The sequence below is a fragment of the Colletotrichum costaricense genome (genome assembly GCF_030867565.1).
Source record: "Colletotrichum costaricense strain IMI 309622 chromosome Unknown Scaffold_1.1, whole genome shotgun sequence".
Lineage (NCBI taxonomy): Eukaryota > Fungi > Ascomycota > Sordariomycetes > Glomerellales > Glomerellaceae > Colletotrichum > Colletotrichum costaricense.
In genome coordinates this window covers 773,413-790,464 of record NW_026848230.1, presented here as the reverse complement: position 1 = coordinate 790,464, position 17,052 = coordinate 773,413, and the positions used below count along the sequence as shown (strand labels likewise).

Sequence of the window (17,052 nt, the reverse complement as noted above, 5' to 3'; positions counted from 1 at the left end):
TGTGATACATGGATCCTTGCGAATCGGGAGCGGGAATCGTCCGATGGACCACACTTTTCAGACTTGGCAAGGCAATAGCTGGGATTAATGACATGAAATTGTTTCTCCATTCATGAAGCTGTTCTGAACAACACGTTGATTGTTCTACTTCGGAAGATTCCCTCAAAGCAATGAACGGCCTTCCCTTGTTGCCCTCGCCCCCCGGTATCTCCACACATCAGTCAACCTCGGGAGACTCCAACTCCACCTCATTTGCTCCCGTTTGCGGGCTGGTACCGCTGTCGTTATTGTTGCTGCTGTCACTACCACCGTTTTCTTGGCTCTCTTTGCCGTCAGTCTGCTCCTGTTCCTCAGGCTTGACCGGCTTAACAGGCACCTCGACGCGCAAGAGATCCACCTCAAGGGTAGTCACGCCCTCAGGGAGCTTTGACTTGAGCCCATCCTGCTCGACGTCAAAGTAGAGAGACCAAAAGTTCCCTGTTTTCACGACGCAGAATCCTTCCCAACTGGCGAAGGTGAGTCGCTTGTCTTGCCTAGTGCAATCGAACGGGCCCGTGTAGTTGTGCTGAGCGTACGGCCGGGTCCCGAACTTGACCTCGTACGTGTCACGATCCACGTAGATCCAGTTCATGATGGGCGGCTCGTCGCAAATAGTTGAGACCAGACCGGCGTATTGGCTGTCTGGGTACGGCAGGAAGTAGCCCGCAAACTGGTGTCCAAATGCAGAATCGGGATCAGTCCCGGTGTCGACAAATAGCTAAGAAAGATAGTAAGCAGCTTTCATTAGCAAATCTAGTTCGGGACTCAAGGGAACAAGACTGGTGTGAATGGAATCTGAGATACCTTGTCTCCCGAGAGGACTACGTGTTTCCCGTGGATATCTGGGGAGTGACAAGTCGACTTGCGGCAACGGATAATGAGGTTATTCTTCCGGCTGCGATGTTCTTTCCTCCTGGCTGACTGTTGTGTGTGTCGGATCGCTTCCGCCATGCCGAAGACCGCCGAGAAGGCGACGATAAATTGTGCTACCATTTTTTCTCCCCAATCGTCTAGGTGATTTCTCTGTTGTGTATTCGATAGGTAGGAAAAGGGTGGCAATGCAGCCCAACGGAGAATGGATTTATGCCAGTGTCTGGCAGAACTTTGCTCCCGATGTATTCCGCTCAAGCCTTTTCCCTGGAATGGAAAGCTCACCGATCAGCAGGCATCATCCCCAAAAACGAAGATGTGCTTTCTTTTGTTGGGAGCTGCGCGGGAAATATCCCGTCGGACAGAGAGTCAATGAGCTGTCTCTCCATTGCAGAAATCTCCACCGCCAGGTTCCTATGGCATCCTTGTCGAGAATCCCCCCAGCGGCGGCGACAGCAGCAGGGCTACAGCAGCGTACGACGGCGACGTCCGGACGAAAGGAAAATTGGATGATGTTCTCCAATATTCATATTAGTCTTGTGCGACAATGTCTCACTTCATGGCCGTCGAGCAGAGGATAAAAGAGGAAGCAGATGCCCAGCTGTCATGGCCGTCTTCTTCCTCGGCAGCACCAAGATTCCTCAGTCTCATAGCACCTCGGCCTCCAGGCACTCTCGCAAAAGATCTCCTTCCGAGCAGTCTCTCGACAAGATTCCGCCGGACCAGCAGCCACCGCCTGAAAAGCCTGAGCTTCGCCAGAGACCATCGCTCAAGTTCATCCACGTACGAAGCCTAGGATCGCCGTCTTCTTCACGACCGTCCTCTCCTGATCGTCCGGCCTCGCCCCGTCCGCCATCTTCGCTCTCGCAGCCCTCCCGCCCGTCGTCTCCTAGACCTTCGTCTCCTCGACCTTCAACCCCTCGTCCATCCACTCCACCTCTATTACCCCCTCCACGTCCCCGGTCAACCACCACCGCAACCATGTCTTCCCCGTAAGTATGACCAACAGCCCAACAGGTCCGAACCCACGACCAATTGAATTTTGCTCCCCTTTTAGAACCAAGAACTCGGTTCCCCCGACCAGCACCACCACCTCTAACCCGTCTACCACTACCACCAGCTCCAGCAACCCCCTCAACTCGAGCACCAGCAACAGCAGCTACCCTAACAACTCTCTCAGCACCAGCAACCCCAACTCGTCTCTCAACAACACTAACAACACCAAGTCCATCAATAACAACAACACCAACAACCAGAACAGCGGCTTCGGTAACTCTCTCCCCATGCCCGGTCTCTCCGGCCCCGCCAACGGACCCATCGGTAAGGTCTTCCCCTCTACTATCTCACACTCTTCCCATAGTCCATGAACAAGAGACTGATACGACACTTCGGCAGGAAACCTCCTCAAAGGTCCCGTTGACGACAACGGCAAGCTCAAGGACGCCGGCCTCATGGTCGGTATCAAGCTTGACCTTGAAGCCGAGGTTCACCTCACGGCTCGGGTCCGAGGTGACATCCTCGTTGGCCTATACTAGGCTCGCGCGCGCACAGGAGACCAAGATCGGTGAGCTTCGGGCCGAGATTGAGGTTGTGTGTGAAATCATCAGGATGAAATGCCTGAGTGGGGACGGCGATTACATATCGGTGTGCATCGAGAGGTTAATATGGAATTTTCGGGTCGCTGGGCCAAAGGGACGTATTGGCGGTAGCTTGACTATAACTGCAATAAATCTCGACTGAAAACTCATAACTCAACTTTCTGTTGATAATGCGGCGAACCAGTCCTGTATCGATTTTCTGGCCCTTGTCGGCGGCAGGCATTGATGCACTGATGCCAGACTCCTCCCTTCATGTTGTTGTTGCAATTTGTTGTGAGGACCTTATCTCAAGACTTTCGAATCTTATCCTCAACCTAACTTAGTCGAACCAGGTCTCATGATTACAGTATCGAAGGAATTCTTAAGACCTGGCTTGGCTGGAGAACTGATAAGCGCGCACACTCAGAAGCGTCAGCTGATGTTCAGTCGAGGTTCTTCTGGCGGTTTTCGAGGGCAGGAAATCCCATCTTATCTTGTTCAGCTTTACCTCTTTTGGCCTGGGCTGGCGGGTAGGTCTCGTGGTCCTCTCGAACGTCTCATTTTAGTCAGCGAGGCGTCTTAAATGAGGTGTCACTTGAGCGGCTCAGAAGCGAAATGTGACGACCTGAAGCTTTGGAGACGTGGGGTTACACCGAAAGCGGCGTCTGCATGGCTGGCACATGGCACTAAGGTAGCTCTCAACTAGCAGCTGAGACTCCAACCCCTCCGCCGTTTTCCATTGCCAGAGAACCTCACTTTGACTCTTCAACATCTACAATATCCATCAAATCCATCGAGTTTTTGAGGATATCACGACCGAAAAGATGGCTGTTGTTCTGATACTCGCCGTCGTAGTCTTCTTGGGGCTGCTGGCGAAGGAATTCTACTCTTGGTATCGGCTGTCCCATGTCCCTGGGCCGTTCTGGCATGGAATCACTGGGTTTTCGATGGCGCGAGCTGCATTAAATGGGTCGGTTCATGAGTACTATATGGAACTGCATGAGAAATACGGTAGGAGCATTTCCACATCTCAAGCCCGATGCGGCGGATAAGCTGACCCAAAATTCAAGGCCCCTTGGTTCGTATCGGTCCCAATACCGTCATGTTCAGCGATGGAGACACGTTGAAAAAGATCGCCGGCACTCGCAGTAAGTACACCAAGGGCGAGTGGTATGCAGTCGGAAGAACCACTCCGGGAGAGGATCATTTGTTCTCGATGCGCGATGAAGAGAAGCGCAAGTACTTGAAGAGCAAAATGGGGCCTGGGGTAAGTTTCGCTGTACTCAGCGTGTGTCAGAATCTCTTTGCTGACTGGAAATCGCAGTATTCGGGCTTGGAGAACGGAGGCTTTGAAGCCGGCATAGATAAGAGTATCACCGCGTTCGTTGACCTCATCGACCGCAAGTATATCTCCACTGCAAAGGACTTCAGACCGATGGACATGGCCAGTAAATCAACTTACTTTGCCCTTGATGTCATCAGCGAGCTTGGCTTCGGCACCCCATACGGCTTCCTGAAAGAAGATCGAGATCTGTATCAGTATGTTGCCACGAAAGACGCCTTCTTTCCGGTCATGATCACTATGGGAAACGTGCCATGGTTGGCTACGCTTATGCACAGTTGGCCTCTCAATCTGGGGCTGCCAAAGTCCGGAGACGCAGCTGGATTTGGGGCGCTTATGGGGTGAGTGGATGTTGAACACCTAGATCATTTGAGTAAGTCAGAAGACTGACATACTTGGCTCAGGTTTGCCAAAACCTTTGTTGATGGACGGTTGGCCCCGGATACGAAGCCCGGCCGGGACATGATCCAGTCATTTATAAATGCTGGTATGACCAGAGAAGAGCTTACACAGGAAGTTTACGTTGAAACGTGAGTGCTGTCTTCACATGAAGGGCTTGATCGGTTGAGGTTCAGAAGCTGACTTTCCATAGCATTGCTGGTTCCGATACCACAGCAACGGCGATCCGTATGATTCTCTTGTCACTCCTATCCAACCCGCAAGCCTTCACAGCCCTCCGAGCCGAGATTGATACACTAGTCTCGAAGAAGATGATTAGCTCTCCGATCAAAGATTCGGAAGCGAGATTCATGCCATATCTTCAAGCTGTAATCCGCGAAGGTCTCCGTCTATACCCACCGTCTACTGGCATCGTCAGCAAGCAGGTCCCATCAGAAGGGGACATCGTCCATGGATATCGGTTGCCCCCTAATACACAACTGGGAGAGAACGTGTGCAGCATCGGCCGATCGAAGGACATTTTTGGACCTGACGCACATCTGTTCAGGCCAGAGAGGTGGATAGAGGCAGCAATGTCCGATGATGAAGGAAGATATAAGGCGATGATGTCAACTATCGACATGGTTTTTGGGTATGGCAAGTTTTATTGCATGGGGAGGAATATTGCGTTGATGGAGTTGAACAAGATCTTCGTTGAGGTAAGGTCCTATTTTTTTCTTTATTGTATCAAACTTTGCTGACGTCTTTACCTGCAGCTTCTGCGCAGGTACGATTTTGCTATTGCAAAGCCTGAAAAGCCGATGAGATTGTGGAGTGCTGGATTCTGGATAACGCATGACTTCTGGTTGAAGATTACGCAGAGAGGCAGGTGGTAGCTAGACATCGATAGTTGAAATTCCTATCTTCCAGTCATATCTTATTCTAACACCTGAATGATGGATTAGTATCTTATAAGTATCCATATAATTAGGGTGATGCAAGACGCAAGCTTACTTGGGTTCACATGGATTACGAGCTACACAATTTGCTGGCGCTGCGGCCAGAGGTTACTGCTGCGAAACTAACAACCAGCCTGTGGAAACCGCGGAAACCGTGACGGAAGTTTGAGAGTCACATCGTCTATAAGCGAAATGTCCCGAAGGGCCTGTACATTACAGTCTTAGTGTTCGACTCGAGTACTCGACGACCATCGAGACACGCACTTACGGCAAGTCACTCACGTAGCTACAGAATTATGTGCGAATCCGGATTTCGATTCATCCCATATCAGTTGCCTGTTAAGGGGATTCAGCCATTTCGAAAGTTCTGACGTGAGACATTAGATTGGCGGTCCATCAAGCCAATCAATCCTACGCAATTACCGATTTCGACTGGTTCCTTAGTCTATAGCAGCCCCGTAATCGAACTAGCGCAACCCCTGCTTTGTGGAGTAACTAAATGCAGCTTTCGTGTAGACGTTCTAGTGGGATATCAGTGAGCATCCTCGATGCCTGACAGGGTTTAGGATGCTGACAGCCGACTGCCGAACTCCCAATACGATTACGAATGGCCCCTTGAAGGATCTGCGGCAGGTCGAAGGTTTTGATATATGACCCCGATTGTCCCTATTGGCTTTCTGGTGTTTCTCATTCTCTTCGCGACTGATTTTACGGCTAGAACATTGCAAAATGGAGCTCCCTGCGCTGGCCGGCACGGCCTTCGCGGTTGTCGTCATCGGCTGTTATTTGCTCGAGTCCTTTTTCTTCCTCTCCAAAAATCCGCAAGAGCCAGAGTACATCAGACCTCGCATACCATTAATTGGTCATCTTCTTGGTCTGAACAAGTACGGCTCTGGCAACTACTTTACCAAGGTTGGGTAAGTTCACGCTTGTTTGATTTCGGGATTAAGTGATCCTATGGCTGACATGATACGACAGGGCCGACGCCAAGTTAAAGATCTTTTCTGCACCCATCTTCTCCTTCAAATTCTACATTATCGCAGAACGCAAATTCATCTCGTCGATCCAGCGCAATGCTAGGACAATCTCTTTTGCGCCCTTTGCAGCCAAGGCGGCTCACAACTTTAGCGGTGCCGATGATAAGGCCACCAACTTGCAAGATCACCTAGGAGGTGGCCCCGAGGCCAAGGAATTCGATAGAGTCCAGCGCACGACGCTGGCAGCTGGTCCCGAGCTCGATGATATGAGCCTCGTTGCAACCCAGGTGAAACTCGAAATTGTTGACAAATTAGCCGCAAATGCCCTCGAATCACCCGAAACAGGTGTTCCGATCGATCTATTCGCCTGGGTGAAGCATACCGTTGGGCTATCAGCTACGGAAGGGATGTTCGGCCCTCTGAACCCCTTCAAGAATCCTGATCATGAGGCTGACTTTTGGTACGTACTTTCTGATAACCCTTGACGACTTCGTGTGAGGGGACTGAGTTCTAGATGAGAAGCTGACAATCTACAGGACCTTCGCTGATAAGGCACACTTGCTTCTTCCGGGAGGTATCATTGCAGAGCTGTTCGCGAAAAAGGCAATGCAAGCTCGGGAACGTAACGGTCTACGGTACGAAGAATATGTTCGCCTTGGGGGCACAGAGACAGCCTCAGGCCTTCTAAAGGGTCGATCACGGATTATGGCCGAAAACGGAGTATCGCCGCGCGATATTGGGCGTATCAATATTGGCTTTGACATTGCTATGCTGGCCAACTACGTCCCAACAACGTGGTGGTCCGTCTTTGAGGTCTTCTCTCGCCCGTGGCTTGTCGATGCGATCCGCGACGAAGTACGCAAGGCAGTCAAGAAGGACGAAAATGGCGAGTTCAGCTTGGACATCTCCGTAATCAAGTCGGCATGTCCGCTACTACTGTCCTCGATTCAGGAGGCGCAGCGCCTGCACACCATCCACGCACACATCCGAGAGGTTCTTCGCGACACGACAATCACTGTAGACGATAAGACTCAGCTCCTCAAAAGCGGCAACTATGTCCAGATCAACGGCATTCCAATCCTCCGCAACGAGGAAACGTGGGGTCCAGACGCTACCTCCTTTGATGCCTACCGGTTCATAAAGATGAAGAAGAAGCCTGATGCGCCGGGCGTAGCCTCTCCAGGGGACTTGGCACCTCACTCCTTTCCCATTTGGGGCGTGGCACCTCACGTCTGTCCTGCACGGTGGTTTGCGACTACTGGTACTATGACGCTGATTGCGTTGATGACTTTGAAACTCGACTTTGAAATTGCGCCAGATTTCAAGGGCGAAGGCCCATCTGGAAGGGAGTGGAGAATGCCCAAGGTTGAAGGTCTCTTTGTAGCGTTGCATTCTCCTGCTGAGCCGATTCCTATCACGGTACGGTCGAGGAAAGAGTTCGAAGGCAAGTGGAGAGTTGAGAATGGCACGCCAGGGACAAGGTTGCAGTTATCCGTAGGCTAAAGCCTAAACAAGCCATGAATGACATTTAGTCTTCAAGGAAATTGATGCCAAATATTTCAATGCGCTTAGTAGCTTCCGTCGGCAGTTCATATTGTGTGATTCAAAAAGATGCGATAAAGCCTCAAGTAACTTAGAAGGTGTGGATCAAAACGCGAAGAACTTGCGTAGAGCACCTGTCTAGGAGGCATGCAACTTACAAGCTGCCTCTGCTCTTCCCTGTTCAGAAAACTCCTAAAGTCTACTGTTGAACTCTGCAATGATATCGACGAACAAGGTGAGGTCATCGGGAACCCCGTAATTCTGGACGCAAGACAATAGTCTGAGGCTTGAAGACAGAACTTAACAACGTGAAGTTCAGGCTCTTTTAGGCACAACTTTGGATTCAAACTACATACACATAAGAGACGCTACATGGTGTATGTTGTAGTTATATCGTGCCAGTGTCCAAGTCAATTAGGTGCGCAAACGCGGACAGCTTAGGCGCGGTAGTTGTTCCAGAAGCTCAGCATGCGGGTCTGCTGGCCAGCGGTGAACTCCTCGTAGCAAGAGCTGTTTCATACGTCAGCAAGAAGCTTTTTTGATTCTAAGCGGGGTAGTAACTTACTCGTAGGAGTAGTCCATGTAGTTGTGGATGGGGTCGAGGCCGGCGATGCTGGGGCAAGAGTCACGGCCGACAGGGCATCCGGAAGAAGAGCTAGCCTGGGCAGGGGTATCGGCAACGGAGTCTCCACCGTTGCAACCGCCCTGGAAGGTGTGGTACAGACCGAACCAGTGACCAATTTCGTGGGTGGCAGTCTTTCCGAGGTTGAAGTTGGTCTCGCTTCCGCCGGGAACGGTGGACGACAGGATGGTGCAGCCGTCGGCGATGAAAGCGGAGGAGCCGGGGGAGGCGGTGGTAGGGAACGTGCAGATTCCGAAAGCACCTCCGACGCTCTTGAGGAAGTACAGGTTGAGACTGCCGTAGTCACCCTTGCGGAGTGCAGTCTTCATGGCGGTCTGGCTGCTGTAGCCGGCCCAGGCGGAGTTAATGGTACGAGTAGTCTCGACCAGGTTGAACTGGATGCCGTGGGGGGCGAAGTTGGAGTTCATCACGGCCAACTGGTCGGTGACCATCTTGTCCTACACGCATATCCCATGTAAGTGACCGTCCTCTGTGAAACGTGCTGAAAGTGAAGCTGGAGAAAGAACATGAAGCTATGAAGCTAAGAGATCTTACGGTGATGTATCCATTGGCCACAGTCTGGGAGGAAGCCACGATGTGGAAGTAGGTAGGAACGGTGATGGTGGCCAGAGCAGCCAGGCTGACAGTACCATTATTGGCGGCCTCCTCCTCAGCAAGCTTCTTGGAGATCTCGATGTGCTCGGCGGACGGCTCCTCGGTGGCACAGCCGAATCTAACGGCGGGGGTGACCGCGGCAGAAACGGAGGCGGCAAGAGCCGCGACGAGGGCGAGGTTGAAGTGCATATTGACAAGAGTGAGCCGGGGACCGGGGAGCGAACAGGCGACTTGGATAGGAGTTGCGAGACTGAGAGGGATGTCGAGCTAAGAAGGGGAACCTTGATGGCAAGAGATCTAGGCTATATATACTCGATCCTAAGTCTCTCTTGATGTAAGTCATCTTGTCGTTGTTGGGCTTCTATTCTCGGGGCTCTGAAAGTTGCCTGATACGTTGCAGCGAGCTGAATCGGCTTGGAACGATCCCCTAACAGGAAGCCCAATGGCAACTGTACTACAAAAGTAAAAAGGCGCGTCAGCTGATAGAAGGAAACCGGAAACGAGCCCGAGACTTGTCTTTCCATTGCTTCATACGCCTTCCTCATCTGGCTGATACCAAGACTCAGTTGCAGCTGAGGTTGAGTCGGGGTTTCCAAAAAAGCACCCGTGGAAACCGCGGGGTTCGATATCTGCTACCTTCTCTGTTCTGTGATCAAGTTAGTATTATTGATAGCCAAGCGAGAGAGAGTCAGATTAGTGTGGGGACTTGTCCTGTGGCCCGGCAGAGGTTCTCTCCTTGCATGAAGCGATCAGGCTGAGGGGGACAATATGCTCGTCGTGATACGGTCGGGCGCCGGCTTCGACCGATAAGCTTAAATTGATCTGTTGATCAACCTGGCCTTCATGAGGGGCCGGGCGGAAGACGTGGGATGAGTCTTGGTGTTGGTCGAATGGCAGACAAGCTTCACAACTAGCGCTAGCGGTGTGTGGTTGCACTGTATTAATTCAACTGCTTGTTACTGCTAGTATGCCAAGCGCTGCCAAGACGGCCTTTCGTCCAACTGTAGAAGCACGATAGAACCTGCCTATTTAAGCAATAACTTGGGTAACACTGATGACTGAGCTTGCTTCTTCCACTATCGGCCGTTGGTGCAGGGAACGGGACGAAAACTAATCAATGTCTCGGGGTAACTATGAGGGTATTGATTTCCGCGTATCAGGCTGAAGCAGAGCGACTGCTTGCCCTAAAATGGAGCTGCTTGCAGGAAGATAAAAGGACGTGGTTCTCGATGATTTCCCGTTGAATCATAAGAGAAATGGACGGCTTAGCAGGTGTCTCCTTCGAATATGCGGCGTCCTAGCCGAACAAGGTTGGAAGATATGCGATACGAGGGAATTGATTGCCGTAAAGAGTGGAGGCATCGTAACTCCTCATTAGCTCCTCAGTGTGTGGTGCTTGATTGTATATTCCGTAAACCCCTTAACTGGCACAGCATTCGCTATTATACCGCGCTCACGGATTTTTGGTTATTCTGTGTGCAACTGAGTTATCAACATGTCTCCTTGTTGAGCGGTTACATTGCTGGTTCCGCAAAGATTGTGGTGACAGCCTCGCCTACATGATGCCGCCATAGTTACACAAGCTACGACTACTCGGCTTGGTACCCGTTTCATCTTCATAATCTGGCTCCCAAGTCCCATAGCTCATGACGTTATTCCCTATGATTAGCTTGGGGGCACCCATCCTAGCTCCTCCATCGGCCACTGGATCCAAGGCTTGTGGCTCTCATCTAGCAACTCCCACGCCTGTGATATAAGATGAATCGACCAGCCCTGAAGCCACCACTGACTCTCTAATCTCTTTAGCACAACACAAAAGTGGGCATAAATAACAATGGCCTCTTGATTCGCCCTCGGCTCTTTAAGTAAAGGTAGGAACTCATCCGACACGAAGTATTTCCAGATGAACATATCCATGATGTCCATACCACGGCCTCCACTGTGCAGAGCAAGAGAAAGAGGGTAACCTAATTCGTCAATGGCCAAATTGTGGATGCGTAGCAATTCTTTGTCAATATTGCTGCTGCTGACACGCTTTCGTAGACTTTCCAAGGCGGCTGGTCGAGCTCGCAAGTCATCACGCGCAGTAAAGAATCGTTCTTTTGCGTATGTCAACAGAGGGGTCAAGGGACCCTCGTATTTTTTCGAATTGAGGAGTTTGATGAGAGAACAAGCTCCGGATAGGAGGAATGTCCAGTCCGGGAACGCGGATTCCCAGACAACCACTGATTCCTTCAGATAGCGTCCCGATGCCAGAGCTGAGTTTCGTAAGCAAGCGTACTGCCCGTGCAGGCGAAATCTCGAATTGACTACAAGATAGGAAGGGGAAAACGAGGTGCAACAATTCATTTCGTGATCCGATCACGTAGTGGTCACTTACCGAAAAATATTGTGAGAAGTGAGAACAAGAATAAGTTCTCGGCATTTCGTTCATCAAGAGCGCTCATCAACTCCATTGCTTCTCTTGAGGCTGATCGATGATAAAGAAGGGCCTTAGCCACGAGAGCCTCCTTTCGTTCTGGCCGCTGGTGGGCTAGATGTAAAGCCGATATGGAGAGCAAAGTTCGCATGACATACTCGCATTTAAGCGCCATGCGGACTACCGAGACTCGCCACATCTGGCGGACGAGGTCATCTGTTGATAGTGTCATAAATACGGCGGTAGTGAAGTTGTGGATCAGCTCCAAATCGACAAAGTTTAGGGCTTGGTCGATAGCTGGCGCCGGTCTGATAGATGTCTCTAGGTCGTCTGCGCTTCTGGCGTCAAGGCTTGTTTGCAAGGTGATTTGCATGCTGCGCATCGATATCGCCATCGAGCGACTTTGCAGGAAGTCGCACGTCACCAGGTGACGCACGCAGTTTTGACATGCTGGCTTCAGTTCGTCACACTATAGGAATCCAGCATTAGCAGGTAAACCAGTGTCAAGGATATTAGGTGCGCGAATGGGTCATGTTGTGTGAATTCGGCCGAGGTGTTGTGGTCTGGTGCATGGACGATACTAAGCCCAGTAGAGCCCAAGGATCCATCACTAAAAGAAGAGATGGCGTGCAGGGTAGCAGTATATCATCAGACGAACCTTGATTTTACGTCTCTTGCAAGTGTGGCATCCAAGCTTGGATTTTCTGTGCGGTTTCTTCGAAATTTTGGCTGCGATCCTCCGCTCCGGAAGGACCTCCATCGCGTCCGATGCTCCTTGACACTTCCGTGCCGGATATGGGCCCGGTTCTTATCCGAAGTCGCGGACGAACCCCTGGAAGCACCTATGTGATGTTACCTGAAAGAGAGGTGAGATCTACCGGCAGCAGACACACCCACTCAGCAGGTTTTCTATAGATCTCGAGTTTATGATCCAAGATTGGCGGGAAGTCGGAAGGGCGGGGAATTCCAAGATTCCGAGCCTCCATTCGCTGATGCTGACGTTGACGCCGGCCGAAGAAATGGGTGGACGGTGTTTAAAGCCGATGGAGCTCCGCGAGGCAGTGCTCGTATCGTTCGCATAGCAACCAAGACTTCGGAAGCCAAGCCGAATGCGGAGTTGTGCCACTTGACACATCGAGATTAAGACCTTCACTGAGACTCGAAGACTAAGAGTGGAACTAAAACTCGATAATCCCAATTTGGCCTACAATGATAGCTTATACTGAGTTGTAGCCTACGAATAATCAATTTTTGTGTTCTCTAGAAATCTGTCGGCGATCTAGAAAGCCGAACCTGTGGATACTATTTTTTCGTATCCTTACTGAGGTAAACATAAGAATGTCGGCCGACTATCATTCCCCCCGTAAGATGCCACCACTTAACTTTGCTTTGACTTAATTGCTATCACAGCTTCAAGGCTCAATAATGACTTCCCAATTCACCATGTATTTACCACGACCAAACTCATATGCATTTCTTAGAGACCATCTCATGCCCAGGCACCTTTTGTCCCACACCCTTCAGAACTCAAGAAGAATGAAGTGGAATTCTCTGGACTCCTGGAACTCCGCACGAAAATGAATGAAAGAGTTTTACGAGCCATGTGTGAATTGATAGCACAGTATTTTGAGTGTATAATACCCTAATGCGAGTCCATAAAGATGGGAGTGTCAAGTTACGGGTGCGGAACGAGGGTTTGCGGATGCAAGCCGCGTAGCCGCCCGGTACTGCCCGTGCCGCTCGCCAAATGCTATTCCATGCAGCCAGTCCCTGTCACCGGACGTGCCAGGGTCGAGGTGCAGAATCGAGGGCATGTTCACAACCAACATGCATTTGTTGTCTGACAAGAAGAGGGGAAGGGCGAAGGGCAACTCTTGATGGGGGCAAATCCCCGAGGTCGGAGAGCAATGATATGATGCGAGATGCAGGTTGACTCCTATATCTTCAGCGCAACGCCCCCACCAACTTGATAAGGCCCGCGCCTTCGGCATCCCAGAGGCTCGCAATATTCAGCTCTTGAGCGGTTCAGCACAGCCATGGCAGTTGATAAAGATGATGTACTGGCGGCAAATGAGGTGGGATGATATGTCAACGCTCAGCCATCTATGCCGATACTAATTCTTTGTCTCCTTAACAGAATGTCAACGACAATTCCTCCGTGAGCCATGTAAGCCAGCGACCATGCCTATTTCCTCATCAGCGTGTTTGTCATGGAACTCATTCATAATCGAACAGCAAAGTCTCGCTTCATCGACAACAAGCGTAGCCAGCTCAATTCTCGAGTACCGCATCGAGAACGGCCGGACGTATCACAAATACAAAGACGGAAGTAAGCTCTCGGACGCAACTAATTTTATGCTGCAGCATCACTCACAAGACAAGAGTACAATCTGCCCAACGACGGTAAAGAAATCAATCGACTCGGTAAGGCTCTCCCTCAAAACAACACATCGAGGTCAAGTTCTAGGTACTGATTAGCACGCGGGGGAATAGATCTACAGCACAACCTTTTCATCCGGACCTTCGACGACAGACTAGGAACCGCACCACCCAACGCACCAGACTCTAACGTCAGGAGGGTCTTGGACGTGGGCACCGGTTCGGGTATTTGGGCAATCGACTTTGGTGATGAGCATCCCGATGCCGAGGCAAGTCGTAGACTGGGTCACGGAATGAGGTCTTACAGGTGATAACCGCTCAATGCGCAGGTCATTGGCGTCGACCTATCAGCTGTTCAGCCAACATTGTATGAACCTCCCTAAGTCCACACTAACTATCATGTCTCTGATGCAAAAACTAACATTGCACTACAGCGTGCCGCCAAATGTGCAATTCCAGGTCGAAGATATCGAAGAGGACTGGCACTTCTCGCTGCCCTTTGACTACATCCACAGCCGAATGATGACGGGTAGCATCGCAGACTGGAAGATCTATCTCCGCCGTTGCTTCGAGTGAGTTCTGCCCACATCTTCCTTCCTACAAACACGCACAAAGCATCTCCACCGTCTAACACACGTAACTCTCGCAGCAACCTCAACCCAGGAGGCTACCTCGAACTCAACGACATTGATGCAATCCCCCTCTCCGATGACGGCACCCTCACCGAGGAATGCACCCTTAAGAAGAGCTTCAGCCTCTGGTCCGAAGCTATCGCAACCCTCGGGTCTCCGTTTGAGAAGTTTAACCGCCTAGAAGGCGTCCTGGCCGAGGTCGGGTTCGAGGACGTTCGCGTTGAGCGGTTCAAGTGGCCGACGAATAGCTGGCCAAAAGACCCCAAGTTCAAGGAGCTGGGGATCTGGAATCATGAAAATATTGCGCCACACTTGGAGGGCATGTTCATGGCTGGGATTACCCGCGGGTTGAAGTGGACCGAGCAGGAGGTTCACGAACTTGCTGTCAAGGCGCGAAAGGACTTCGACGATACGAGCATACGTGCTTACTTCCAGATGTAAGTGAGCTCGCTTGATAGCGTGATATTTGTATGACTAAGTTTGATAGCTGGTCCATCTATGGGAAGAAGCCCGTGAAGGCTTGAGGATTCAACTTACAATGGGCGAGAAATCTCATTTCTCTACGGGTGTCGAATAGAAAACGTGGGCTCCAACTTGAGAAGATTTCTTGGACCTAGAATTGTTCTCTCTCCTTATGTGCGGGGGCGGTGATCTCAACTTGGAGAATAAGTTGGCTTCGATTTCGGTTTGCTCAACATAGATAGCCACCATCGCAACCTCGGTGTGTGGCCTTTCTAACACTAGGCTTGGCATCTACGCCGCAAAGGCGCATAGTCGCATGCATTTGTTCCTAGTTGCAGGGGTGATATGCACACCCACGACCAACCAAGGGGTGACATCGAACATTACATTTTCTCGTCTACCTAGCGGAAGAGGGGTAGCAATGGAGAGCAGATATTGCATGCTACCTTGCCGAATGAACCGATACTCACTCGCTCCCGCTTCTTCAGTGGAACCTCTTCCCACTTCCTCCTTGGAACCCCACGGAATTCTTCAACACATAGCAAAATCACTCTTATCTCTAGAATCCATCAGGCCATTCCACTACCAGAGACATAAGCCATACGATGCAAACACCGAATGATGAACATCTGGCGGCTGACGAGGTATGATTTCTCGCGAATTTTCAAGTGCTCGAAAAGGTGTAAAGATTCCATATTCTGAGACTGTATTCCCTTCCAGACTGACACCGATGGCTCATCGGTGAGCAATGTAAGCAACTACTACGCCTCACTACTGATCCCTCAGCAATATACACTATGAACTCATCTTTGCTCCAACAGGCAAGCCTGGCTTCGTCTACAACAAGTGTGACCAGTTCTATTCTGGAATATCGTATTGAAAATGGGCGAACCTACCACAAGTATAAGGACGGCAGTGAGTTTGAGGTCTCCACAAAGAATGAAACAATCAGACAATATGCTAATGGTCTTACCAGAGTACGCCGCCCCTAACGACGAGAGGGAAAGTGATCGCCTTGGTACGTCATCTGCTCATTAGACTGATGCTATTAGTACATGCCTCCAGTTTAACGAGAATGAGACTGATACGACCGCACCAGACCTTCAACACAATTTGTTCATCCGGACGTTTGATGATCGACTCGGTAGTGCGCCACCAAACGATCGAGACGCAAAGGTCGGCAGAGTTCTCGACATCGGCACCGGATCCGGAATCTGGGCCATTGACTTTGGCGACGAACACCCAGAATCCGAGGTAGGAGGACTTATCTTATCAGTATCAGTAAGAGAATTCACACAAGCTAATTTCCTTTACAGGTCATTGGTGTTGATCTATCGGCGATACAGCCTCTATTGTAGGGAGAAGGGTGCTTCCTCCAAGTGAAGCTCTCAGCTGATGAGTGCATTTCAGCGTGCCACCGAATGTGCAGTTCGAAATTGACGACATCGAGGAGCCGTGGCTGTTCTCTCGGCCTTTCGATTACATCCATAGTCGCATGATGACGGGCAGCATCAGAAACTGGAGACGATTCCTCCAGAACTGCTTCGAGTGAGCCCCACGTCTCTCTTGGACAGTTGTGAACGCTGAGAAATGATCCTAGTAACCTCAACCCCGGCGGCTACCTTGAGCTCAACGACATCGACGCCGTACCCGTCTCAGACGACGGGACCCTCACGGAGGACACCTCGCTGATGAAAAGCGTTCGTCTCTGCTGCGAAGCGATCGCCAAGTTAGGGGTGCCCTACGAGCATTTCAGCCGTTTCGAGGGCGTTCTCAAGGAGATTGGCTTCGAAGACGTGCACATCCAGCGATTCAAATGGCCCACCAACAGTTGGCCCAAGGATAAGAAGCACAAGGAGATTGGAATCTGGAACTACGAGAACTTTGCTCCTAATTGGGAGGGCTTTCTTATGGCGCCGCTGACCCGAGCTCTCGACTGGACGAAAGAAGAGGTCATTATCCTCGCCATGGAGGCTCGGAAAGACTTTGCGAACAGGAACATTCATGCTTACTATAACATGTGGGTTATTCTTACTATCCGGCTTATCATTGAGCTAACTTGAGTAGTTGGTCTATCCATGGAAGGAAGCCAATGACGACTACATAGGTCTAGCCATCTGTTGAATAGTCCCTGAACGTAGACTGTTGGTGTCGTGTCGAATGGATGATGACTGTGTTTTTGAAGTAGCTCAAGGTGACAAATGTCTATTGACTGAGAATTCGTGGTGCAAGGTAGAGT

General features: G+C 50.7%; 9 protein-coding genes across 9 annotated transcripts; 5 read left to right on the top strand and 4 right to left on the bottom strand.

Moving 5' to 3' along the window:
- Positions 1 to 217: 217 nt before the first annotated feature.
- Positions 218 to 1,032, bottom strand: CCOS01_00294 (uncharacterized protein; the record flags this gene model as incomplete). The annotated part of the gene is made up of 2 exons (XM_060448491.1): positions 218 to 757; positions 844 to 1,032. 2 exons carry the CDS (start codon positions 1,030 to 1,032, stop codon positions 218 to 220), a joined length of 729 nt encoding a protein of 242 aa, XP_060319929.1.
- A 483-nt stretch (positions 1,033 to 1,515) lies between these two features.
- CCOS01_00293 (uncharacterized protein) lies at positions 1,516 to 2,444 on the top strand (the record flags this gene model as incomplete). Its single annotated transcript, XM_060448490.1, has 3 exons — positions 1,516 to 1,901; positions 1,967 to 2,229; positions 2,305 to 2,444. The coding sequence occupies 3 exons, from the start codon at positions 1,516 to 1,518 to the stop codon at positions 2,442 to 2,444; spliced, it is 789 nt and encodes a 262-aa protein (XP_060319928.1).
- An 866-nt stretch (positions 2,445 to 3,310) lies between these two features.
- Positions 3,311 to 5,102, top strand: CCOS01_00292 (cytochrome P450; the record flags this gene model as incomplete). Its single annotated transcript, XM_060448489.1, has 6 exons — positions 3,311 to 3,497; positions 3,557 to 3,753; positions 3,811 to 4,169; positions 4,233 to 4,358; positions 4,421 to 4,925; positions 4,983 to 5,102. The coding sequence occupies 6 exons, from the start codon at positions 3,311 to 3,313 to the stop codon at positions 5,100 to 5,102; spliced, it is 1,494 nt and encodes a 497-aa protein (XP_060319927.1).
- Positions 5,103 to 5,894: 792 nt separating this feature from the next.
- Positions 5,895 to 7,645, top strand: CCOS01_00291 (uncharacterized protein; the record flags this gene model as incomplete). The annotated part of the gene is made up of 3 exons (XM_060448488.1): positions 5,895 to 6,082; positions 6,144 to 6,602; positions 6,679 to 7,645. 3 exons carry the CDS (start codon positions 5,895 to 5,897, stop codon positions 7,643 to 7,645), a joined length of 1,614 nt encoding a protein of 537 aa, XP_060319926.1.
- Positions 7,646 to 8,121: 476 nt separating this feature from the next.
- Positions 8,122 to 9,110, bottom strand: CCOS01_00290 (metalloprotease; the record flags this gene model as incomplete). Its single annotated transcript, XM_060448487.1, has 3 exons — positions 8,122 to 8,194; positions 8,250 to 8,764; positions 8,862 to 9,110. The coding sequence occupies 3 exons, from the start codon at positions 9,108 to 9,110 to the stop codon at positions 8,122 to 8,124; spliced, it is 837 nt and encodes a 278-aa protein (XP_060319925.1).
- A 113-nt stretch (positions 9,111 to 9,223) lies between these two features.
- Positions 9,224 to 9,466, bottom strand: CCOS01_00289 (uncharacterized protein; the record flags this gene model as incomplete). The annotated part of the gene is made up of 1 exon (XM_060448486.1): positions 9,224 to 9,466. The coding sequence occupies one exon, from the start codon at positions 9,464 to 9,466 to the stop codon at positions 9,224 to 9,226; it is 243 nt and encodes an 80-aa protein (XP_060319924.1).
- A 1,120-nt stretch (positions 9,467 to 10,586) lies between these two features.
- On the bottom strand, positions 10,587 to 11,734 carry CCOS01_00288 (uncharacterized protein; the record flags this gene model as incomplete). Its single annotated transcript, XM_060448485.1, has 2 exons — positions 10,587 to 11,179; positions 11,302 to 11,734. 2 exons carry the CDS (start codon positions 11,732 to 11,734, stop codon positions 10,587 to 10,589), a joined length of 1,026 nt encoding a protein of 341 aa, XP_060319923.1.
- A 1,642-nt stretch (positions 11,735 to 13,376) lies between these two features.
- On the top strand, positions 13,377 to 14,875 carry CCOS01_00287 (methyltransferase domain-containing protein; the record flags this gene model as incomplete). Its single annotated transcript, XM_060448484.1, has 8 exons — positions 13,377 to 13,415; positions 13,478 to 13,507; positions 13,576 to 13,669; positions 13,723 to 13,764; positions 13,834 to 14,026; positions 14,154 to 14,291; positions 14,369 to 14,788; positions 14,839 to 14,875. The coding sequence occupies 8 exons, from the start codon at positions 13,377 to 13,379 to the stop codon at positions 14,873 to 14,875; spliced, it is 993 nt and encodes a 330-aa protein (XP_060319922.1).
- Positions 14,876 to 15,418: 543 nt separating this feature from the next.
- On the top strand, positions 15,419 to 16,876 carry CCOS01_00286 (methyltransferase domain-containing protein; the record flags this gene model as incomplete). Its single annotated transcript, XM_060448483.1, has 8 exons — positions 15,419 to 15,457; positions 15,534 to 15,563; positions 15,635 to 15,728; positions 15,790 to 15,831; positions 15,913 to 16,067; positions 16,130 to 16,167; positions 16,224 to 16,361; positions 16,414 to 16,876. 8 exons carry the CDS (start codon positions 15,419 to 15,421, stop codon positions 16,874 to 16,876), a joined length of 999 nt encoding a protein of 332 aa, XP_060319921.1.
- Positions 16,877 to 17,052: the final 176 nt, after the last annotated feature.